This window comes from Durio zibethinus, chromosome 25 (assembly GCF_047325235.1).
Source record: "Durio zibethinus cultivar Kanyao isolate XHJ-2024 chromosome 25, ASM4732523v1, whole genome shotgun sequence".
NCBI classification, from domain to species: domain Eukaryota; kingdom Viridiplantae; phylum Streptophyta; class Magnoliopsida; order Malvales; family Malvaceae; genus Durio; species Durio zibethinus.
In genome coordinates this window covers 11,415,302-11,441,490 of record NC_143186.1, presented here as the reverse complement: position 1 = coordinate 11,441,490, position 26,189 = coordinate 11,415,302, and the positions used below count along the sequence as shown (strand labels likewise).

The window sequence follows — 26,189 nt, the reverse complement described above, 5'->3', positions numbered from 1 at the left end:
CTTTGAAAAATTTTTAGATTTTTAAAAATTTTGTTTCAATATTGACGTGACATTGATGATATAACGTTAATTAAATTATTTGACATATACTAGTATTTTATTGGATGTTTATGTTACATTAACATTTAAGATTAATGATGTTAACAATTGAGACAAATTAACATATAAAAATATAATTTAAGTAACTGATTAAAAATATTTTTTTGTTTAAATATCGCATTAAAAAAAATACAATAGTTTAAAGGTCAAATAGGATATTATCCCAAAAACTAAATTGCATCCCTTAAGCAATCAGGCCAAATAGAGCATCTCCTCATATAAAATTCTGTTTTGCTTTCAATCTAACCTAACCTCTCATACTACAACATCAATTTATTGCAAAGTCAACCAAAGCTATTAAGATCAGAAAATAAATAGACATCCTTTTAAGATTAGTGAAACCTCGTTTCCGGTCTTTGATCGCAGTGGTACAAATATAACTTCAATCAAAATTTGACATGCCAAGACAAAAACATAGAAGCTCAAAAAGAAAAAACCTAATACACTTCAATGCTTTATGTACCTTCCATCTAAGGCAAACCGCACAAAATGTTCCTCAGAATGTGATTCCGTATTCACCGGAGAACCACTACTACCATCTGAGGCTTGACCATTAAACTCTTGATCAGAAAATGTTGTTGTGCTTGAAAGAACCAAGCGTGGCCTCGACAAAATCTAGAACAATTAAAATAAATAACAATCGACAATCATTTGTTAAAAAAACCCTTCATCACAAATAATTCAATCTAGCAATTAACTAAAAATGGAAGTTTTACAAAGTTGTTAAAGAATAAACCTGCATTCCTTTAACCAAACCCTTAAAGGGAGCCAATTTCTGAATATAATTAACAGGCGAATAGCATGTAATTTGAAAAGCTTGAATACCATGCTGAGACTCTTTTAACTGTTTCTAATGCAGCAACTTTGATTGAAAACGTTGCTACTTGACCTGCTGCATCCTCAACATCTATACTATTCCTTAAGTCAGTTATTTGCTTGTAACAACTACTAGGAAATGCTTTAGGACTTGAAACTACTAAATTTCCTTTATAACCCTTTTTCTCTTCCATAGAAAATAAGTAAACAAAATTGAGAAACCTATGAAAATATTTTTGCATTCTCAATTAATAAAAAGCAAGTAATTGGATCAAAATTAAAGAAGTAAGCTCTAGCTTTTCCAATTTCACTAAATTTTGTACTAACAAAAATCAACCCACAAACAGATAAGATTTGAAAGCAGGTATTTATCAAACAAATAGATAAAAAAGATATTTTTTTTTAAAAAAAAATCCTAGCTAAAAATCCCCATGAATTTTATATATTTTTGGTAGATTTGGAGCTTAGAAGATTCTAACAGACATTTAAAAAAAATTTTCTTTTTTATATTTTTGCTATAAGAGTTTGCTGGCATCCTGGGCACAATAGGCTTAATTACCAAAACACCAAGTTTTACCTCCATTTGAAATCAACATATTCACCAAGTTTAAAATACTATTCACCTAATAAGCATCTCAAAGCACTGAAACACATTATCCTAAAAAAGAACAACAAAAGGAGAAAACAAGTCACTTATACCTAAGATCAAAATCCAACCAAAAGATTTAGAATTTGAATTTATGATGGATTGTTACAAAAGGGAAAGAGATTACGTTGCTCCATCGACCCAGACCTTGTTGTTTGGCTTGTTCTTCAAGACGTAGCAATTCAGCAAGAAAAGGACTTGTTTCCCCTTTCTGCTATCCTTGCTCCCTAACCTATACAAACCTGGCTCAGTTAAAGTGCATACAAAAAATAATTATAAATCACCCTTCCCAAGTATTATGACAAAATGAAAAGCAAATTACCGTTGCCCAGCCTGCTGAGACAACCAATATTGCAAGATTTTTTTCACCATTAAAATGAATGTTCCAGTTCCAACAACAACATGGATATATATCCTTGCTTTGAAATGAGTAAACAATCATAAAAGAGAAATAAGCATTTTAATATGATATAAAAATTCTTTAATTATCTTGTAATTTATCTTATGAAAATTTTGAAAATGGACGGTCTTATTCATGCCAACCATCGAAAGAGGCATTCTCCGAGCTTTATCGATTATGACAGCACTAAGTGCAAGAACAATTATCTGAAGGGAAACACAATCTCATCTGTAAATGTTATTGATAATTGTTCAAAATAAAAAAAACCTGAGAAAGTGAAAGAAAAAGATGAAAACCTGTAGATAAGCATAGAGAATGCTTCCAACATTTGGAGGAACTCCTGCAATAAAAAAATTAATATGTCATACTTGTACAAAAGAAAACACATCAATAGAATATTAAAAGTTTCATGAATTTGATGCTTTTTTTCTTTCTTTATAATAATTTAAATGAAGTAGGTTTACCTGCAAATGTAAAAATTTGGCCAGTATATAAAACAATTCCATTGTATCCACAAAATCTGTTAGAAAACAACTCCAATCTGTATGCCATTTGTTGAGGATAAAAAGGAAGGAAAAAGGATTAACTGAAGTGAAAACAATATTCTGAGGGAAATAATTTCCAAGAGAGAATGATACGTACACTGACCAAACGTAAATTTCTTTTAAGAAACAAATCCATCACAGTGGCTTTTGGAAGATGTTGGAGAATTGCTAAAGCATCCTATGAAATGAAATCAAATTTTACCTTAAAATTAATCTCAAAAAGAAAATGCAATGAGGTAAGTACTTGAATTTCAGCCTCTTCTCCCAAAACATCAGCATTTTCTCCGCGAAGCTTCTTCAATGCAGCATGGAATTCATTCTAGCAGCCAACCATTGCATGTACCAAAGAATTTACCTAATACTTATTATCTTATAGCTTCATTTGGAACTCCAATGATGACCTTTGTGCTGACTTAGTTAAATCATCTAGTTTCATATTTTTATTACCCTTTTAAGCAAATTTAAAAAGTTTATTCTGTCGGTTATATCTGAAACTTTTATTTTGAGGATAATAGTTATTTGATGCTTTTGGGGCAATGCACTTATGAATGAAAATAATGTTAAAATTTTTTTTAAAGTTCTATGTTTTATTAAGAACTTATCTTACCAGCCATCTAGGAGACTTTGGGATGAAATAAGGCCCGAAAATCATAGCGGCACATGGGAACACGCCTGCAACCAAGAACCAACTTCAAGTAAGCCTCATGAAATAATTAAGTTTCTTGTTACTGTTTTTCCCGTTATATTTGAAAACTAAAATCTGCTTCTAATTTGTAATTTTTCTTGCCATGAGCATAATGTAGTAATGCAAGACAAGTACGCTGACTTACTCGTTAGAGCCATTGCTCTCCAAGTAACCAATGCACCTCTTGTATATGTCACCAGAAGACCACTTGCAATGAAAACCTGTATTGTAAAATCTTCAAGTCAAGAAAGAATGGCTTATGAAAATGTATATCAACATAGTTCTAGTAAAATGAGTTTGGAACTTTGAATTAACTTTGATACATGATGTAATGTTAATAGAGCCCCCCAAAGGTTTGTTGGGGTTATCTCAGCAATGAATATTTGCACCTATGATGCAATTACAAAATCTCAATTTATCATGTAAAAAAATAATTAATTATATGTTAACAAGAAAAACATTTAAAAAATGTAATTGAAAGTATACCACATAGGAGTGAACACCAATGGCATATCCTGTTAAAAATCTTCCAAAATCCAAAGATAGAGGTCTTTGCAAAAGAAAGTTCACTCATCATCTTGAAAAGGTAAGATTATATTAAAAATTGATTGAGAATTGAACATAAAACAAACCAAAGATAAATAGACTATGAGCCATCTTGAAATGCAGATGACTGATAACATCCTCATAGTCTACAATGACAGGAAGAGAGCACGTTTAACTGGAGAACTTAATAACAAAAAGATGCCAAATACTAAGTTGCTTAATGCATATGATGACACATAACAGGAAATCTCCACCTGCCTATACCCATTTTCGGTCAATCAGATTAGCAGCACGCCTACAAGTGATTGCACCAACCATTGCAGCAATCGACAGCATGGATCCAAATACTGAAAACTGCAAATGACAACATAATTTCAAGTTCTTCCATTATTGCTTGCTGTGTAGGATAAGAGTATCCAATCTGCAAAACTAAAAAATTTCAGTTACAACAATAATAGGAAATCTTAGTGCCAAACTTTTTATTAATTTACATCTCACAATTATTAATCCAAATAAAAAAAACATAACAAAAAAAATCATACATGAAAAAGAAAATCTAAACACAAAATTAATATCCAAAAAATCCTATGACCACATAAAAAAACAATCTTAACAACGTAAAAAAAAAAACAATTAAGCGAACAACAAACATAATCAGAAATAATAACATCAAAACAACAACAAAAATCAACAAAGAACGAACCATCTATAAAAAAGAGTGAAAAAAATTTAAGAAATCAAACATGAGGAGAAAAGAAAAAATTGACCTGGACGAAAAAAAACAAACAAAATAAGAAAAACACTGAAAAGCCTAACAAAAAAAGAGAAACGGGAAGTAGAGATGAAACAAATCCCCAAACTTAAAAACCACCTTTCATCCTAAAATTAACTACCTAATTACTTTTTAATACATTGCTTAGCTGTCCAAGTAAGAAGCAAATGGAGACAGTTTTTATATTATGTAAAAGATGTTATAGATTATGGACTTAAAGAATTGAGTACAGGAAGAGTTATGATACATAGCTAGATGCTTAGGGGTCGATTTGAATTATGTCAGGTATATTGGCATTTACAGATCTTTGCTCAAGATCCGATGTAATCCATCCATGAAGGCTTGGTTATTATTCAAAAGAATGTTAAATATTATTATTTTAATTAAATTTAAATGTAACTAAAAGATTATAATTATCAAAACCAAATCAAATAATAAATCGTTTAATATGTTAGGTTATTGGATCATTGGTTCAATCGTGGGTTAATCAAATCAATTTTTGAATAAATAAAAATATAAATATTTTAAAATTTTAATCAATTATGTGATAAATAATAAAATTCTATAGTAGATAATTTCATACTTAAAAAAAATTAAAATATATAGCATAATATAAGAAATATTAAAAAGTATATATATAAAAAAACATATAATAAATTTAAAATTCAAACTTATAACTCCTAACTCAAATTCTGAAAATACTAGTCAAAATATCAAATAATTCAATCATATTAATTTAGAGAACCAAACGAAAGTAAATATCCTAAAAAACTTAAAACAAAAAAAATAAAATTATAACAAAAAAACTCATGTAAAATATAATTTTAAAAAATAAAAAATAAAAATACATTTAAAATGATGATATTTTGATATAAAATCAATCTAGCTGCAAATTCATAGATAAAGTTTTAATTTTAACCAACCAAGTTTTTATCCTTCAATTTCATGTGAGTGTGTCACCTAAAAATAGAAATGAGAAAGGGAATTTGTTTTTCTGAGTTGATTCTTTATCGAGCATAACGTGAGAATAACACCATTTTATTTATATTTATATTTTAATTTTAATATTTTGTTTTACTTCGAAATATATTATTTTAATTAAATAGCACAATAATCTATAATTTTAATTATAAAAATTAAATTAATCATAATTAATAAAGTCATTTTATTTGAAAATTTTAAACACGTTCGATTCAATAAAATCAGACCAGTTTAGAGCTTTAATTTCATGTGAGGGTGTCACATATATAGAAATACAAATGAGAAAGAGGTTATGTTTTTTTAAGTTGATTTTTTAATATGCATAAAGTGTAAAGGAGGACAACATTATTTTATTTTATTTATATTTTATATTTTATATTTTCCTTTAAAATATATTATTTTAATTCAATAATACAATAATCTCTAATTTTAATTATAAAACTTAAATTAATTATAATTTTTAAAGCTATTTTATTAGAAAATTTAAAACCTTTTCAATTCAATAAAACCTCATCGATTTATCGATTTATTAATTAAATAGTTGATTCAATATGATTTAAAGAAAATTAATTGCAGGTTTGTTAAAATAATAAAACCGAACCTATTTAAATATCAAATGATCGATTCAACAATCTAACAAACAGTCCAATCCAATTCGAATGAACACGCAAAAATCTGCATATTTATAAACTATAACAATTTGGGCCGAATTTGGTTGGAGTAGGCCTTAATATCCCAGTTTGATGCCTGACACATAGGCTGGGTGAGCAACCTTAGCCATGAACAATTTACATATATCTCTTTAAACTATATTAAAAATTTAATAAAACATCCAGTAAATTGTAATAGCTCTTGTTTGGTTTGAAAACCTTACCGGCGATACATAGAAAATGAACTTTTTAATGTAATAGATTAATAATAACATATAAAGGGGGAAAAGATTTTTTCATGTGAAATTGTCAAAAACTAATAATAAAGATCTATTTGGATGGTGATGTTTTTATTTTTTACTTTATTTTTTTATTTTTAGTTATTTTTTATTTTTTTATTGAAAACAAATAACAAAAACATCAATCAAACCAAATGTATTATTGGACAATAGTTAATTTGTAAATCTCAAATGTAAACTTAACAGAAAATATTAATTTTTTTTTATTAAATTTCTCAAGTAGATTTTGACAAAAAAAAAAAAAAACCTCTTAAGTAAATTCCGATTCCTTATTCAATAAGATAAAATTTTGTACCCGTATAAAAAATCATGAGATTCAACAAAACAACTGGGACTGATTTGATTAAAAAAAAAAAAAAAAGAGAGTTATTTTTCATTTGTAACCCAACATAAAATAGCAACACCATGACATATACACACATTATAAAAGAAAAAAGAAGGAAAAAGAAAAGGAATTGATGGGATAAATATGGTCTTGGTGAGAGTGCTATTGGAAGGAGGATAGCAAACCAAGTCAATTATATGTATAAGAACATTCTACTCTTTCTGGAAGCAGCATGTTTGATGAAACAAGACATTTATGTAACATTAATGCATCAATTTCAAACATGTTCTTATATATGTTCTAACATTACCCTTAATTAAGAGCAGTTATAAAGTTGTAATGGGAAGTATAAATTGCTGATGATGAATAAATAAACTAGAATCTCTTTGCTTGTGTAACGAGAAAATTTTTTAACGCATCGTAATTATGTTTATGATTAAATTTTTAAAGATTCAGTAAATAAAACAACATATAATACGATATAAATTATCTTATCACATATATCGAACTCTAAAACTCAATCATGACTACTTGAGGGTTAAGATCCATCTTTCAAAACTTGCACCAACCTCAGCCGATTCAAATTCAGGCCCTGGTTGCAAGACTATTGAAACATTGATGGATGACCTTGGCAATGACAGCAACCTAAGTGTTGCCTCAGCTCCTTCTCTTGAGCAGCTATCACTGCAGCATATGTTGATTTTCTTCATCACAGTAGCTTTTGTTATGAGATGCCTAACAAATTCCAATTCTCTCTCCTTTCCTTTGAATCCTTTTATCGATGCTACGCTTAGGTTACGCGTGATACAATCGCATAGCTCCCTTTTATCCCATAACATTGACTCTGGATATGGCAATGAGCAATTTTGAGTACCATTATCTGAGGTCGCTTCCCTCAATTTAGATTGCATTTCCTAAATATACAAAAATCAAGAGCAAATTGCATCACATATCCATGACCTTTAAGAATGTTTCAAATTCACTCGATTCTGTCAATCATGTGGAAGTTCACATGACAAAAAAGAAAAGGAATTAGTTTGATTTTTTGGTTAAAATTTATATCATCTGGACATCCATACACGTGGTATTGATTTAACATATTTAGTTAAATTTCTTATGATGACGGAATGAATGAATTAATTGAAACACTTTTAAAGGATCGTGATCTAATAATTGAATTTTAAGAATCATAAATTAAAATTAAATATTACACAAAAATCACAAATAATTGATGCATTTTATTCCAAAAATCAGAATGCATTTCATTTAATAAGCTTTAATCTAGAAGAATATATATATATATATATTTATCAAAAAATGTTTGATATAATATAAATCAGCCTCTGAAGACAAAGCTCAAGTTCATTGGCAATGGCATGTACCTGTATATTGATTTGAAGTTGCTGTAGATGAGTGCATACTCGTAAAACGAAAGAAAGTATCAACACTTCCCTTATGTTGTTCAAGTCCAAATCAATCGATAGCTTCCATAAATTTTCGAAAAAACTAGAGTTATCCTCTCGATGACCATAAGCTTGATCATTTTCAGGTCTTTGAGGAGGCTAACCAAAACAATTTATCAGATAATCAAACATATACATATGAGATTGTATAAAATTCACAGGATGCAGTAAAAACAAAACAGATAATGAAAATACTTACTAATAGACCACTGCAATGCTCAAGAATTTCTGCAGCCTTCAATGGCTTATTTTCTGGATCTCTGACAATTTGGTTTGGATTTCCATGTTTCGGATTGCAATATGCACGAAACACCTTCAGTTTTGGGGCATTGATAACCAAATTTTTGGCTGGACATTTTATAGAATCAAGCACCAAAACCCCAAGGGATTTCGTTGATAAGTATATCTCTTTCAGTTTCAAATACTCCAGCTCCACAGTGTTAACATTATCACTAACAATCCGAACTCGATTGAAACCGGTGCAAGAACAAAGGCTCAAATGCTCTAAAAACCCACAACTATAAATGATTCCATCAAGGATTTTAGTTGGAAGAGACAACCATTTGAGTTTCAAGGTTTTTAGATTTTGGCATTGATCAAAAGGGGAGTGAGTTTCAAGCTTGTAATTTGTCAACTCAAGTGCATGCAAAGTTGCACATGAGAAAATTTCTGATGGCAAACTCCATTTCAGATTACTAAATCTTGCTGTAAAATTCTGCTGACAACTAGGACTTTCTTCACAAGTGAAAGCTAGTTCTTGTACCCCTTTCTCTGATATAAGATATTCAATCCATTTTTCAAGCTGACCATATTTGCAGCTATCTGGGAAATGAATGATTTTGCAACTAATCAAGTTACATCGATGAGAAAACAATACCTTGTTAATCATCATAACAGCATGGAAAATCTCTTTCTTCACATCATGTTTCAAGGAATTGATTCCAAGTCTTTGAGAGATCATTTGCTCTTGATAAAGAATCTGTTTGCTTGGTTTCATCATCCTTTTTGGATCAAAATCTAAACGAGAAACATACCTCCATAAACCCTTCCATCGCCTTGATAAAATACCTGTTCTTACAGCTTCATCAGCTGGTAATTTTGATAGAATCTCAGTCAAGAGTGTGTCAGGAAGCTTGTTGATCAAATCAGGGCCATGATCATGAGGAACTTCCTTTGCCAAATTTGATGTCATTTTTTCACTCGTTGATTTCTTTGAAAAGATGGGTTGTGACAGAAAATTGATAAAATATATATAGATGTAGAAATAGTTGCAGATTTGGTGATGAAAAGTTTAATACGGAAAGGGTATCTATCGTCATTTACAATGAAGGACATGCAAAAAAAACGTGTCGAGGGCAAGGGAAGAAGAAGCACCTGTCTTTAAATGTTTATTGACCTGTCTCTTACATTCACACTTAAGGAAATTCATTTATTCTCTTTGTCTATTTATGGCTTGTTACAGGGAAAAAAAAGGAAAACCCCAAGATTGCAAATTTTGTTTTGAAAAAAATTAGAAGAGAAAAAAGTAAAATTAAAAATAAAATTACATATAGCAAGCAAGCTTGGTTGCCTTTTAATTGTTTTTTTTTTCCTTTTTCGGAACAATCATGCATGCATGAATATATGCAACAAACGGTAAATCAAATGCTAATGTGTAAACTTTATCTTAATTTTTTTGTTTCTTTTCTGAAGGATGAATAAACAAAATTACTGCTACATACATGGATTTCGCCTTCCATCAATGATTTTTTTTGTTTTGTCATTTTTACTCTTGGAATGTAAACTTGACAATTTCAAATACGACACTATGACACAATACAAAAATAACATGAAAAAAATTGTATATGTATTTTTAAAAAACATGTTTTGTATTTATTCATATTGATACGAATTTAGATACGATAATTTATATTTTAAATGTATTGATACATCTAAACACGTGTAAAACGCAAAAAACACATTAATTAAATAAAACATGTTATATGGATACACGTTTAATACATGATATAATATGAAAAACATGTTTAATTTAATCCTATCATAGGAGTATATGTTTAATATGTTTAACATGTTTAACATATTTTTATATTTATTTTAATTTAATAAAAACATATAAAGATTATTCTGATTTTTAATCTTTTAGTTATGATACTTAGTTATTTAATCCCATATAAAGATTATTTTAAATATTGAAATATAATACTCATTTAAAAATTATTATAAAATTATTTTTATATTAATAATATAAATACAATATAAATATTAATATTAGTCCTATACATCATTTTATTATTTAATCTTTAGTACTTCATATTTTGAATTTGAAACTAAATACTAATATGGTTATGTAATATATATTAAAATTTAAATATATATTTTAAATACATATTAAATGAGTGTAAATTTTTTTTTTTAATATATAACTATTTTTTTATATTATTAATATGTTAAGTTTATTATGTTGTAAATGATAGATAATTTATAATTACTTATTATTTTAGCCGTATTTTTATATATATATTTATGTTAGTTATGTCTATTTATATATATCTATATTAGTAATATTTATTCAGATATATCCATATTATGCGTACATATTTGTTCATTTTGTGTTTAAACAAATTAATTGTATACGATTTTATCGTGTCGTATAATGTGTAACACACATAATAATCGTGTCATATTCGAGTTTAAAATTTAAATACGTTTTATAATTTACATCATATTTTTATTTTAATAATTTGTATCATTATACATATTAAACATTACACAAAAATACGAATTTTCGAGTCTATTGAAATGAGTGATTTAAAGACTTTATTCTTTAATACTTGATTAGTTAAAAGAATTGATGTAAGGGGCTATGTATACTTATGATACAAATTAAAAGTATTCGCATAATCCTTTTTGTGTGTGTAAATTTTAATTTGTAGGTAATAATTTATTAAAATTGCGATATTGTAACGAGGAGATTTATACAAAAATTTGCAACATTTTGTTGCAAATAGGGTTTCAAACGACCTTTAGTATTTCCCACCTCTAATTTACTTAAATTGTTCAATAAATGAACAAAATATACCAATGGAAATTATTACCAAATGAAAATTAGAAGAGAAACAGGTCACAACTCACAATCATCAAATGGCTATAGTATCTGCCATGAGAGAGACAGAATCAAGAAAAGGCTAACAATTCCTAGTTTACTGATGACACATTCTGAATTTCTTCTAAATCATTAAGAGGAAAGGACAATGTGAGAAAAATTCAATAGGTAATATATGAATGCTGTAAAACTTTTAGTTTTGCTTTTCTCTGAAAGGTAATTTGATGTGCAAACAAGATGCAGAAATTTAGAGATTCCACTGTCCTTCAAGCTCATTACAAACCCATCCGGCAAGGGCTTCTTCACTCATAGGAATATCAAGAGCTGATACAACAAAGCACTTGTTACAACCAAGCTAAGATCAGACATGATAAATCAAACAAAATGGAAACATATACATTTAATTTATGCTCACTAAACTAAGTGGAAGATGATCATGAAGATTAAAAGAACCAAAAGGGATTGAAAGACAGAGTAAAACAGTTTGATTCGATCTGCGCATGCAGAATGTACTATCCACAACTTTTGTTGCAGGATTTCTGTTGTAAAAGATGACACCAATATTGAACTTCGTTTGCTACCAAGCATAGCCTAAATATAGAGGAGAGGGAAATTAAGGAGTACACAACTTCTCAAGCATTTTCAAAAAATATATACCTTGAAGATACTGAGTGATGAGTCCTTCCATTACACCACCTTTCAACTTCCCAATCTAATCAATTTTCAAGCATATCAAATCATGAGTTTCAAATTGGCTTGACGCATGAAAAAAAAAACCCAATAATAGGGATATGAAATGATCTAATAACTACTGTAACCTACCACAAAAACGTAAGTTTTATTTGGGGAAAAGGCATAGTCCTTCATGTTGGCTACATCATTGAATTCCTCCCCAGAGACACACCCTGGTAAATATTATAGGCAAATTACATATATGACGAAAAAATATAAATGCATAGTGGTAAACACAGAGAAGGAAAGAAATTAAAACTTGAAAGAATCATTGCTAACCTATGACTGTAAATCCACCAAATAGATCTCTAAAGCGACCTTTGAAATCGCGGATAGCTGGGTCACGACCCCGTCCGCAAATTTTTCCTCTTTGAAACAAATCGTCTGTACAAACGTTGGTGATTATAAGTGGATGTATAGAATAAAGAAAAAAAGAGCAGTATCCAACAGAAAGAAAGAAAGAAAATTACCCAGAAGTCTCTGAAACTCTCTTGTTTGAAGATTATTCAAATCAATATTCCCTGCAAGACTAGGATGCAGTCGAAACGCTCTTTGTCCTTCAATCTTGATATAGATAGGCCCAAGTCTGCCACACTTCGCCAGACGGGAATTCAGCAAGGTCTTAAGAACCTAAGGTGAGCATTGCAGGCCAAGATTCATAAAAACAAGGTGAATTTGTAAGAAATGGGTTAATTGTAAGTAAAAGAATAAGTTGAAATCTTGAATTACCTCTAAATAGGCTTTAGCACCGGATGGTGGAGAACTGGGTGCTCTTCGCTGCAAGAAACGAGGGAAGATGACATTGTTATATTCATTTTCTTGCTGCGCAAGCAAAACAATAAGCAGGGCATACCCATTTCTCTTTTCTTTGCTCCTTTAAGTTGTGTTCAAGTTCAAGAAACCAAACAAACAGAGGCCTAAACCCTAATAAAGAATGTGTATAGAGAGAGAGAAACAAGCAGAAACAAAACGAAAAAGCAGAGAGAATAAACAAGGGAGGGAATCCAAAACCTCGTCTTCAACAGCCAATCGTTCAAGAACGAAGATGACGGGGAGGCCCTGATTCGCTCTTCTATTCATGCGTGGATTCTTCTGACTAGTTTTTCCGGCACGCATTGTGGAGTTCTTTAATTTCTCTCTTCACTTCAGTCTCCAGTTTAGTTCTACGCAAAGATTGGAAAGAAATGCAAAGTTAACTCTTGCTATATATATACATATACGTCAATGAAAGAAGCGAAAGATTAATAAATATTTTTTGTGTCACTTTATTTTGTTATTTAATTTACCATTTATAATAGGCCTAATTAAATACATTAAAGTCTTCTAATAATAGTTTAAATTTTAAATTTCATAATTTATAATTTTTTTAATCTCCAAACTTCAATGTCCGTTAAAAAAAAAATCTTTATTCCACGAAGAAATTCTTACTTTCATATTAGTTGTTATCGTTTACTTGCATAAGAAAATAAAACCATCAAATCACTGCAAAAGTTTGTAGTGCATGTTCTCACTGCATTAGAAGAATTCGTATTTTTATTTTAGTTTTTTATTTTTTTTATAATAATTTTGTTAGCATTTATATAATGTCCATGTTGAACTTTGCATGCAATTAGAATTGACACATTACAAGGTTGAAAATGGCTCCTCTTTTGATCAACACCGTAATCTACGAACCTTGAAATCAACTTAGAAACAAACCAGGGCTCCAAAGATTTTAATAACAAACCCATCAGCAGGGATCATTAAACGTAGCAAACCGAATGTCACCTTGCATACTGATTGCTTTCAACAAATACAATTCCAAAAATAACAGTGTCATCAAACCAAGAGGACTCCTTTCCAAAATTATGTTAAGGTGAAAGATGAATAACAGGATGTTTACAGGATCTTCCATTTACTCTCCACAGCTTTGAATATTTCTTCCAAATACATTCAAGCACTCGTCCGATCCCTGCAAACTGCATAGAAAAAGTGTATGTCACTAAAATTGTAGATATCTATTCACTGTAAATATCAGAAAAATGATCTTTGAGATAACGATATGAAATTTTATGAATTCTGCATTTAAATTACCACCTAGGATGAATGGTTCAAAGATTTGCTCAATATGCCGGAACTGGACCAGGAGGGAAAAAAACCAAGTTAATGGAGTCCATGGCTATGGCTGGCTGGTTGATTTGGAAAGATAGATGTACAGTTGTCTGTCAAAAGAAAGAACCTCATCCTGTTTTTTGTTGGGCCCTAAAGTAATAAATATAACAATACAGATACAAATTCACAGCAATAACTAACGGTCAATAATCAACAATGTAAAAAAAGTAAAATATACCAAAATTTATATAAAAAACTCTTTAATGTAGAGAAAAAAATTATGACCCACCAAAAAAATCTCCACTATCAAATAATGAACATACAAAGTTTACTTTTAACGAAAGCCAAAGCTAATCAATAACTAGAGAGACAATTAGAGAAATTTCACCAAATAGGTAACTCAACAGATACACTTTAGATTTGTTCCTAGAGAGCTTCAAACTTGATCTTCACCGTTCAAAATGTAAAACTCTGAATCATAAACTTATTGATAAAATTTTAGTTCAATCAAACTATTAATCAACTTATGTTTAATCAACTCTCTTTTCTTTCTTTTTTCTCTATTTTTCTGGCTTTCTTTTTCCTTTGGTTTCGATGCCACCCTCTGTTTCTCACCTTTAAACATAGCCCCTCTCTTTTTTTTTAATTAAGTAGGACTTTTTTAGGTCAAAGACAAAAAAGGCTTTTGGACTTTTTAATTGGCCAAAACCAATGGGGCTGGACCCACATATCTTAACAATCTTCCTTTCCAACTTCATTAAGAAGAGATTCATCACTATAACAGTTTTATTTGAAACTTAACTTTGCCAAGTAAATCCATTCCGACAAGTTACTACAGAGCTCAAACTTTTTTTTGAAAAGTATCTTAGTCAACATATTTGTTATATTCTTATTAATATAGACTTTCTTCAATAGTATCTATTGTTCTTTAATCACTGAATGTAACTAGTGATATCTAATATTAATGTGTTTTATTCTAGCATGGTATATGGCATTCTTACTTAAATCTAAAGCATTTTGACTATCACAAAACACCACATACTTTTTTTGATTCAATCCAAATTCAAGAAAATTGTTCATCCAAAGTATTTTTTTACCTGTTTCAGTTACTGCAATATACTCAGTCTTTGCAGTTGACAAAATAACACACTTCTACAACTTAGACTGCTAAGATACAGCTCCTTCTGTAAAAATGAATAAATACCCTGAAGTAGATTTTTTACCATTAAAATCACCTGCCATGTTAGTATCAGTAAACCCTTCTAGAACTGATTGTGAAATTTCAAAACTCAAGCAAATTTTTGAGATGCCCTTCAAATATTTGAAAATCCATTTCATCGTTTCCCAGTTAACTTTTTCTCGATTAGAAAGAAATCTGCTTACTACGCCAATTGCATGAGCAATATTAAGTCGTGTGTAAACTATAATATACATCAAAGAACTGATTGCAGAAGAATAATGAATACTAGACATAGCCAGTTGCTTTTCCTTAGTTATTGGACAAGATTTCTTACTTAGATGAAAATGGTTGGCAAGTGGACTACTAACTGATTTAGTATATTGCATGTTGAATCTATTCAGCACCCATTCAACATACTTTTTCTATGACAACTACAATTTTTTAGCTCTCCTATCTTGGATAATATCCTTATTGAGAATCTACTTTATTGGACCTAAATCCTTCATGCCTAAGGACTTAGACAATTATTCTTTCAACCTGTAAATCATACCAGCATCTTGTCCCACAATTAACATATCATCAACATATAATAACAGAATAATGAAGTTACCATTAGAAAATTTTCTAACATACACACAAGGATTTGTTATCATTCTTTTATAATTATAACTTACCATAAAAGAATCAAACTTTTTATACCACTATCGCGAAACTTGTTTTAAGCCATACACATTTTTCTTTAATTTGTAAACTAAGTGCTTTTTTCTTTTCACTTCAAAACCCTCAAGCTAATTGATATAAATGTCCTCTTGTAAGTCACTACGTAAGAATGCAATTTAACATCAAGTTGCCTAAGCTCAAGATTAAACTAGTTGCTAATCTTAGTACCACTTGAATGGAACTTATCTTCATAACTGAAAAGAAGATCTCATCAAAATTGATGCCAGATTTTTGAAAAAAACTTTTCACCACCAATTGAGCTTTGTACCTCACTAGTTTGTCACCATCTTTGTTTAACTTGAACACACATTTATTCTTTAATGGCTTTCTCTTTTTTGAAAATTTAACAAGATCATATGTATTTTTTTTTGCAATGACTTCATCTTTTTTTTCATTACTTTTAACTAGTGCTCTCTATCTGAAGTAGTTTGCACATCTTGAAAGCTCTCTAACTCTCTCTTACTGATAACTAAAATAAAATCTGAACTTGAATATCCAGTGGATAGCCTGTGCTCTCTAATAGATCTTTTAGATTGAGACTTTATGCCACCTGATGCTAAAGGTAGCTCTTCTCTACTCAACACTTTTTGGTGAAAACGACTGCTTACCCTGCTCAACATTCTCAGATAAAGAGGATTGTTCCCTCTATTCCAAATTGATTACTTTTGGCTCATCCCTACCTGAGGTTGGCTCATTCATATCCTTAAGTTCTGTTTCTTACTCATTTCAACCATTTGTGACTTTTTCTTGTAGAATCCCTATCGGTATTGAAACATCGCACTCAATAATAACTCGTGTAGTCTTTTTATTTTTTTCAGGGTTTGTTATGGTTTTTTTTTTCATGAAAGACTATATCTCTGCTTCTGACTATCTTTTTCTTCACTAGATCCCGTACCTTGTAGCCAAATTTCTCATTACCATATCTTATAAACAAACATTGTATGGCTTTACTGTCAAGCTTAGACCTTTACTCTTTCGGTACATGTATGAACGCTTTACACCTGAAAACTTTCAAGTGAGAGTATGGAATTTCTTTTCCTATCCACACTTTTTTTAGAATATCAAAACTCAAAAAAACTTATGGTGATCTATTAAGTAAATAACAAGTTGTGCTAACTGTTTTGTCCTAGAATAGCTTTGGTAATTATACCATTTTTAACATACATTTGACTTTTTTCACAATGGTGCAGTTCATCCTTTTAGCTATATCATTATACTGTGATATTTTAGGTTCTATTATACCTGATCTCATGCTTTAAACAATACTTTTTAAAGTCTTTAGATGTGTATTCCCTACCATTATTGGTCTGAATATACTTCAAGGGAAGCCTTGTCATCTTTTCCACCATGGCATGAAATTTTTTAAAATATTGCAATCCCTAGCTTTTGTTTTTCAACATATACACTTAAGTCTTACGTGAAACATCATTAATAAAAGTAACAAAATACTTGATACCACTCAATGACTAAACCTCAATAGGACTACATACGTTAGAATAAATCAATTCCAATATATTTTTTTTTCTCTGAAAACTCTTATGAAAAGAAACTTTATGATGATTGCCAAATAAATAATGATCACATGAATCGAGAGACATACCTTTGGTCAAGGTAATAAGATACTACATTACCAAAACCTATAACCTCTTTTCACTCATGTGTGCCAGCCTCTTGTGTCATAAGTTTACTAAAGCATCATCCTCAACGATATTTATCTAGTTTTCATTCAATTACATCTATGTCTTGTACATTGTGCAGCATAGTTTTTCATTTACAACTATCATAGATCCTTTCAAAAGTTTTCACTACCAATTCTTTTGTCGATTATCATATTCTTCCTTATCAAGAACATTAATAGTAAGCAAGTTCATTATCATATCTTGAATGTGTTTAACATCTTTCAAAGTCAACATACAGTCTGTATTAATTTGTACAACAATAACACTAATCCCAACAATCTATGACACACTCTTTTTTTCCATCTTGGTGCAACCAAAGTCTTTTACTTTGTAAGTTATAAACAACTTTTTTTTAAGAACATAATGATATACTGCTCCTATGTCAACTATCCACTTAATGCCAAGACCACCAACATGATTATAATTACCATGTGTATAAATCAAAATAACTAAATCATTATCTGAATTCATTGATGCAACATTACCATTATCTGGATGCTTGTCTTTTTCATCTTTCTACTCTTGCTTCAAGATTTTGCAATATCTCTTTATATGACTTGCTTTACCATAACGAAAATACTTCACTTTATCTCTGAACTTAGATCTATGTTTAGACTTAGTACGACCTTTTAAGTTTTGACCTCTGTCAATGTTTCTACCTTTATTCTCTATAACAAGAGCTTGATTCCTAGAGTCTTAAGTTTTTTTGTCTTGCTTCTTCGTTAAACCTACTATCATTTATCACCTTCAATGTTATCTTGTAATCAGGAGCTGAATTAAGAATAGTCACAACTAGAGTATTCCAGTTGTCTGGCAATGAACCCAAAAGAAACAACGCATTCATTTCATCATCTATCTTAAGCTTTATATCGATTATCCGATTAAATATATCTTAACAACCACTTAAGTGCTCTGTAATCTTTTGTTCATCCATGTACTATAAAGTTGTAAGCTTTTAACAAGTATAATTTTATTCATACTTGTTTTTCTCTTATACAATACTGTCAATTTTTTTCAAATATTGTGAATATTTGTCTTCTGCACTACATAATGGAGCATGCTAATATCAATCCATTTTCTAATTGTAACCAACGTTTTTTTACCTAACTTCTTTCAGCTTTCATCTTTCATATTTGCTAGTTTAGCCAAATCATCCAATATTGACTCATACAAATCTTTGCAGTATAAACGATCCTCTATCATAGGTTTTCATAATTTAATGTTGTCAATTTTATCTTGAAACCTGTATCACCTTTCATGATTTGAAATAAAATTTACTTCTATCTTGAGCTACTTTTGTATCAAAGTCTCAAAATAATTCTTGCTCTAATACCCTTTTTGGGCTTAAAGCAATAAACACAAAACGCAGAAATAATATATCGCAATCAACTTATAACAATAGACAATAATCAATAATCAACAACATAGAAAAAATAAAACACACAAAGATTTATTTGAAAAACCTTCTAGTGTAGAGGAAAAAGTCACGGACTGCTAGAAAAATTTTTATTATCAAATAATTGATGTACAAAGTTCACCTCTAACTAAAACTAGAGCTAATTAACAATTAGAGAAACAATTTGAGAAATCTCACCAAATAAGTGACTCAATAAATATACTCTGAATTTGTTCTTAGAGAGTTTTAAATTTGATCTTCACCATTCAAAATGTAAGACTCTAAATCATAAATTTATTGATAAAATTTTAGCTCAATTGGATCACAAATTAACTTCCGTTTAACTAACTCTCTATTTTCCCTTTTTGTTTTATTTTTTTCGCTTTCTTTGTCCCTTTATGTCAGCTACATCTTTTGTTCCTCACCTTTAAACACAACCCCTCCTCTTCTTTTTATTAAGTAGTTAAAAGACAAAAAAAAAAAAAAACTTTAGGCCTTTTTAATTGGTCAAAACCAGTGGGGTTGGACCTACATATCCTAACAATTTCCAGCATCAGAAAGGTTAATGGTGCTGTTTCTGAACTTTCTAGTGTGGTAGCTCCTATGTGTCAAGAGCAGCCAAAACAGAAAGGAAATGAAAGAAGGACTAACCAAAACCAGCTTGGTTCAAGGTAATTGTAATGGTGCTGTTGATAAAGGGTCCAAAGAAGCTGGTATTGGCGTTGTCATAAAAGATGAGGCTTAGGAAGTTATAGCAGGAGTAGGAAAGAGGTGTGCTGTTAGGTCCAGCCTCGAAGCAGAAGCTGTGGCTTAGAGGGAAAGAGCCTGTCTTGCTGAGTCTATGATTGTCCTGGAGACAGTTTCGGAGTTACTTATAAGGGAAAAATGGAAAGACCAAAATACTAAAAAAAAATTTTTCTTTGACTGTTTCACTTTTTATATTTTTATTGTACTCAAATAAATTTTTATTTTTTTATTTATATCTAAATAAATTTTTATTTCAAATAAAAAATTTATTTATGTTAAGAGTTTATTAAGTATAAATTAAAGGTTAATAATTTATTTAGATACAAATTAAAGTTTAAAAGTTCATTTGGATGTAAATTAAAAATTAAAAAATTATTTAAGTGTAATAAAAATATAAAAATTTATCTAAATAAAATGATAAAGTTTTAAGGGTTATTTTATTATTATAGCTGAAAGAAAATTGGAGAGTGTTCCCAGTCATGAAGGATATTCATGTCAGGAAACAAAAGTTGGAAGGGTTCAAATGTTCCTGGATCAATAGAAAAGCCAATCAGGCTGGGTTGGTGCTCAAGTCAAGAAGGGGATGTGCATATCTAACTTTGTAGACATAATCACATCCTCTTTTGTTCATATCTTGAGCAGGGATGGTTCACCGTTTCATCCTAGGATAGCTTTGTGACCTGGGTTAATTCAATTGACATTTTTGCGTAATGTTTTCTCTAGACGAACCAGGGGTTTTATCTTATTAAAAAAAAAGTTCAGTTGCATTTGATATGAATAGTCCATTTCATTTTACTCCATAGTTAGTTCACTCATACTATGACTGGTAAGAGAGAATTAGAGAGAAAGGGAAATGGAGAGGAAAGCAAAGAGGAGGGCAAGAATTCCTGGTTTCTTTGATTCTAGGAGGAACCTTGATAAGAAAGAAAGAAATGACGGGTAAAAGGATAATAAAAAGGCATAATCCAATTCAAGAAATTACACATCACCTTTTTTTTTTCCTTCCCACTTTGAACTTCCTTTATACTTCTTTATGCCATAGGAGAAAATTGGTTCTATTTCTTATAATATTTTTCTTACACCTACTTTCATATTAGGCATAACATTCACCAATCCGAGGAGGGACCCTTTCATAACTTTTAAACTATTTATATTTGTTTAATTCTACCATTGTATTTTATGCTATATATATATAGATCATACACTATAATTTTAAGTTAATTAAAATTATATTTATCGAACTGATAAGTGTTAATTAAAAATATATTAAAATTTTCAACTGTTAAATTTTTATTGAAAAGATTATTTTATTTGATTTGATAGAATATCGAATTGATTTCGAATTTTATGTACACCTTTGGAGCAATTACTTTGTTAAATCCAATGACCGTTTTGTTAAACTATTAAACTTACACGAAATTATAAAAAATGTCAAAATTATTAATTTTATACTGGTGTAATTTAATTTCCTCCACCAATATAGAGCTATTATTCAACTGTATATGTAGATAATCACTAATCACTAGTTTTCCCCATCATCAAGATTGATCTATGGAATTTAGATCCTTTCTAGTACTTTCGCAATAATATTCTTCATTAAAGAATCAAGATCATCCATGGTTGAATCCAGGAATTAAGAATCACACAAATGTGAACAATCTTGATTGTAGTTGAAAAATATTGGGAAAAAAAATACTAAAATATAGAACTGGCTTTTTCCTGTGACAAATTGTGAAGAACTAACTTCGTGAACATCGTATGTAATATGAAATGGAATCTAGTTCTGTTACAAAGCATGCATACAATTTAGCATAATATATGCTTAGTATTTGCTTGAGAATCTAATTTTATAGAGTTAAAATTAACAATCCATACATTGCTGTCATAGCACTGATTATAAACAAACATTAATAATGTTCCATCATTCATAATTTTTAGTTCACACAAATTATTCTAGCAAATCGTCATAAAGATAGCTTTCCAGGGAAGGCATATACATTAATTTCCAGCCGATACACCTCTCTATCAGAAGAGCTTACCAATCATGAGCTCCCTTCGTTACACCAAGAATAATTGCAATTGTAGCAAGAATTGCCTGCAAGATCAGCAGTCCCGGTTAAAATGGTTAAGAATCTCATCGGAGGAAGAGAGGCAACAAAAGTAATCTTTTCTGTATTCGTGTTTGATAGACAGGCCTGAAACATGAGCTAAACAAGAACCACAACCAGTCTACTTGGAAGAAATATTGTTAAAACACAGGCAGCTTTGGATTAATATATAACCTATTCACCCATTGTCACTTAGTTTCTTATCATTTTCATATGATTAAAATTTTGAATTTAATAACCTTTGAACAACCTCATTACCAATTCAAACTATATAGCTTTTTTTTTTTTTTTAATATGTTCACTACTTTAGACATATAAACTCAATCTTCTGATCTTTCAATTCCATTTTATTAATCTTTTAGATGGTAAGTCAAAAATTAATTGAAACTGCCAAAAACACAAAAAGCTAGACGTGACCTTTGAGTGATAAACCATAGCCTAAAATATAAAAAATCGATAATCAATTCAATGCAGTATGGCATTCACAAATTGGAAAAAAAAAAAAGAAAACTGATGGAAAAGAGACTCACAGCAATTGTGCAGGCAATATATCCTGGTTTCTCTCGGTAGTCTATCCTTGCACAAAGTAGAAGACACAATCCAATGTACCAAGGGATGGTCCCAAGGAAGAAACCAATGATAAACCTTCAAAGAAGCATATTTCTCTTATAAATCAACAAAAAAATAAAATTCATGAAATATTTAAACGGTAGTTACAAATATGGAAAATAATACCAAGATAATAATAAATATTATTATCTGAATATCTTTCAGATAATAATATCAAGTTTTGGTTACACATCCACGTATCATTTGAATCCATTAAAGATAGAACAAGTTTTGGGGCATCTAGGAGCCACTTACTTAACAACATTGTGTGAAGGAAATAGGAACTTTAAGGTGACATGAAGAATTTAAGCATTTCACTTACGTTTATTGCATTAAGCTGCTAAGGAGGGATGGTATTAAATTCCAGCTATATCAAGGATGAATGTGAACATGGTATAGTTAACATATTACAAATCATTTGCAGTTGAAAATGGAAAAACCATCTAGGATGTGATCCTCAAGTAAGGCTCATTCAATACCAGCTCTTCTTGCACATCTTATCATGCATTGTCATGTATGCGAAAACATCACACCCACTTCAACTTTCTAATTATGATCATACTTATCCTATTAACAAGTCTATTCCTAGCCCCCAAAAACTCAATGCAATAAACCATAGTTCTTACATATTTTCCTGCCAACATGATAGGAGACCTCCGATCAAACAGTACAATATATTAACTTCCTATATTTTAAGCTGTAACTTCTTTCTTTTTCATTTGTTTTTCTTTTTTGCGTTTTTTTAACCCACAACAATTGGAGATAAAGGAAAATAATTTGTTAAATTTACAGCCCAATGACATATTCATTAAGCTGTTATCTATTTGACTTTATATTTTGAAAACTCTTAAAATAAAGAAAACTATGTATGACTTACAAGAACCATCCAATACCAATGCCACAGCACGGTAGGCGACGCTCTCTTACAGGTCTTCCTTCAGCAACAGCATAACCTAGGCATCAAAGATATCAAGAGACAAAGCAATTTAGAATAATAATTTTTCAGCCACATAATGCAGGCTTTGTTGAATCAGAAGAAGTACCATTTCAATTCATTTAAATTGTTATCGATACATTTTATATACAAGAAAAGAAGCTAGGACACATCAACCTGAATTACACAGCATACCAATCTTACACTGATCTACCGATACATATCCATGAAGCACAACATTCTAACTCTTCACACGAGTTTAGCAACCTAAGTTTTTTCGTCACAAGGGGCATCTTCTGACATTTGATAGAAACAAGTTTTGCATGATTATAAATGAATTCTCATTTTTGCGTCAAAGATCAATTTGGCTAATCTGAACTTTTTCCCCAGTTCCTGAAAGGTTTTATGCATGTTTCCCTCAAGTTCAAGGTTGTTTGTTGATCAATATTGCTACTTTTCGAGAGGATAGTCAAAATACCCTGATTAAGCCCGGCATTTTACATATTTTAGAAGGATTTGGTTAATGATTTAATGACTTATATGTTTATATCTATTCTTTTATCTCTCAACTTTCGTGGAAATCTACTTGCATTCTTCTTAAACTATTACGAAATTTAATATTTATAGTAAAATATCTCTGCTATAATAGCAAAAACTGGGATCTTCCTCACCCCTATTCAGGTCACAACCCCTTTTCTTCCTTCCATCAAAAACCAAAATCCCAAAATTTCCTGCTTTTACAAATATCACTCATCCCCAAGAATCAGAAACACTTTCTATTACATCGGAAAAAAGAGCAAAGCTTCTTATATATCTATGCATTTATCTCTCTTATTTCTATGCTACAAAACTTCTAATATTTAAACAATTTTCTTCTAAAAGGTCAAAAACTTGGATCTGTTATCTAAAAAAAAAAACATGTAAATTCTTCCATCCAACAAAAACCCAAATCTCAAAATCCTTCCTTTTGATTGATTAATCATAAAAGAACAAGAAACGTTTTTCTTTTTTTTTTTTTTAAACTACCTGGAACGGTTTGATAACCTTGGGGATAATACTGCGGAGGAGGAGCAGAGGGCTCATGGAGGCCAGGCGGTGGAACAGGCTGAGGAAAGCCAATAGCTGGTCCATGGTGCTGCTGCTGAGGAGGTGGTGGAGGAGGGTAGTTGGCTACTCCTTGGAAAGTTCCATAGCGATGATGCTGATGATCTTCAACTACAGCTCTGTTTTTCTCTTCACCACTCATTTTGTCTTTTTTTCTTTGGGGGAGTTTTGGTGGGGAAACTGGGATCTAGTTATGGTGATGAATCAACTAGAAAAATAATTTTTAAAAATGGTTTCTTTGATATTAAGGTTTTTGGTTTTGGAGTGGTGGGATCAGATTTGGAAAGCTGCCTAGCTACCAGTTGTCTTCTTAATTTGACTAAAATCATCAAGGTAATGAATTTTCCTTTTTTTTTTTTTTAACGTTGTGAAAGTGGATTAAACTCAGTCAATTACAAGCATACAACGAAAGTAGTACTAAGTATTAACACTTTTTAAAAACTTTTTCCAATATTAAAGTATATGATTTTTATGATCCATAAAAAAATTTTCAACGTTTTTTAATTTTACTTAGGATTATTATTTTATAAAGTGTTAACAAGTCATTTGAATTTAATAATTTATATTATATAAAATATTAATAATTTATATATTTATCTCATATTTTATATAAAATTATTTATTATAATTTATATTAATATAAAAAATAAAATATATATTTTAATTTTATTAAATTTATTTATATTTTTATTAAAATTTTAAATTATATAAATTATATTTTTTTAACGTTATTATTATATTATATTTTAAGTTTTAAGTTTAACTTCTTTAACAATAGTTCATTGCACTTTATTTTTTTAAGTTTGTAATTGTCAATTTGACAAATTTAATTTTTTTTCAATACTTAGTAATTCAAATCCAAAAATTTTTTGGTAGGGCTTTTCTTCTTTCGTTCCATCTTTCTTTTTTTTTTTTTTTTTCTTTTGAAAACATTAACAAAAGTCCTACCAATAATTTACCTTTACATAGCATAGTCTGCTTTCTTTAGCGTATAACTTTTCCTATGAGAAACTTTTTTAATATAATTAAAAATAAAAATAAAAATATTTGTCATCTAAACTTAATTAATTTATTCTTTGATTAATCGTTGTTATCCGGGACCAAAACAAAGGTCTAGAAAAAAAAAAATTCCAATGGTTACAAGATGCTGTTGCTTCAAGTTTAATACTACCATCTTAGCATACAAATAATGAATTTACTCTCCCCAAATTGATTAAGAAAAAAAGTACAATTATTTTGTCACAAAATAATTAATATATAGCTAATAATCAATTTTATAAAACATGGTAGGTCCATAAACAAAGGATATGGATGCATGTCCCTATCAGGTTCTGACCTAGCTATGATTAAACCTTCTTAAAGCCTCATGTGAAAGAATTTTTGGTGCAATTTTATCACATAGTTATTGGTGTCCATGAAAAACAAGTTTTTGGTGTAATCTTATCATATTGTTCTAGTTTTTAGCCTGAAAACTGGGAAAAGTGAAACAAAAATTACAGGCCAAGATGCAGAAGATACCATTATTTCATGTCTTTGGGGAATGTAGCAGATTTTTTGCA

At 29.8% G+C, this 26,189-nt stretch overlaps 2 protein-coding genes and 1 pseudogene across 3 annotated transcripts; all 3 read right to left on the bottom strand.

The window, feature by feature from the left end:
- Positions 1-546: 546 nt before the first annotated feature.
- Positions 547-6,271, bottom strand: LOC111276327 (sugar transporter ERD6-like 8; annotated as a pseudogene).
- An 848-nt stretch (positions 6,272-7,119) lies between these two features.
- LOC111276580 (putative F-box protein At1g67390) lies at positions 7,120-9,616 on the bottom strand. Its single transcript, XM_022862330.2, has 3 exons — positions 8,427-9,616; positions 8,147-8,326; positions 7,120-7,678 (listed from the first exon to the last, which is right to left on the bottom strand). The coding sequence occupies exons 1-3, from the start codon at positions 9,417-9,419 to the stop codon at positions 7,292-7,294; spliced, it is 1,560 nt and encodes a 519-aa protein (XP_022718065.2). The 5' UTR covers positions 9,420-9,616; the 3' UTR covers positions 7,120-7,291.
- A 12,087-nt stretch (positions 9,617-21,703) lies between these two features.
- Positions 21,704-25,016, bottom strand: LOC111275989 (large ribosomal subunit protein eL20z-like). 2 transcript variants are annotated; one of them, XM_022861677.2, is made up of 4 exons: positions 24,553-25,016; positions 23,470-23,545; positions 22,514-22,628; positions 21,704-21,970 (listed from the first exon to the last, which is right to left on the bottom strand). In XM_022861677.2, exons 1-4 carry the CDS (start codon positions 24,770-24,772, stop codon positions 21,911-21,913), a joined length of 471 nt encoding a protein of 156 aa, XP_022717412.1. In that variant the 5' UTR covers positions 24,773-25,016; the 3' UTR covers positions 21,704-21,910. The 2 variants fall into 2 exon arrangements, with proteins under 2 accessions (XP_022717412.1, XP_022717413.1); XM_022861678.2 differs by having other exon boundaries at positions 24,571-24,904.
- Between the last annotated feature and the right edge of the window lie 1,173 nt (positions 25,017-26,189).

Coding starts and splice junctions, on each gene's coding strand:
- LOC111276580 (XM_022862330.2), bottom strand. CDS start 9,419: ATGACATCAAATTTGGCAAAGGAAGTTCCTCATGATCATGGCCCTGAT. Junction 8,327..8,426: donor AGCATTGCAGTGGTCTATTA/GTAAGTATTTTC, acceptor TGTTTTGGTTAG/CCTCCTCAAAGACCTGAAAA. Junction 7,679..8,146: donor AACTTCAAATCAATATACAG/GTACATGCCATT, acceptor TTGTATATTTAG/GAAATGCAATCTAAATTGAG.
- LOC111275989 (XM_022861677.2), bottom strand. CDS start 24,772: ATGAGTGGTGAAGAGAAAAACAGAGCTGTAGTTGAAGATCATCAGCAT. Junction 22,629..23,469: donor ATTGGTATTGGATGGTTCTT/GTAAGTCATACA, acceptor GCTTCTTTGAAG/GTTTATCATTGGTTTCTTCC. Junction 21,971..22,513: donor ATATTGCCTGCACAATTGCT/GTGAGTCTCTTT, acceptor CTGATCTTGCAG/GCAATTCTTGCTACAATTGC.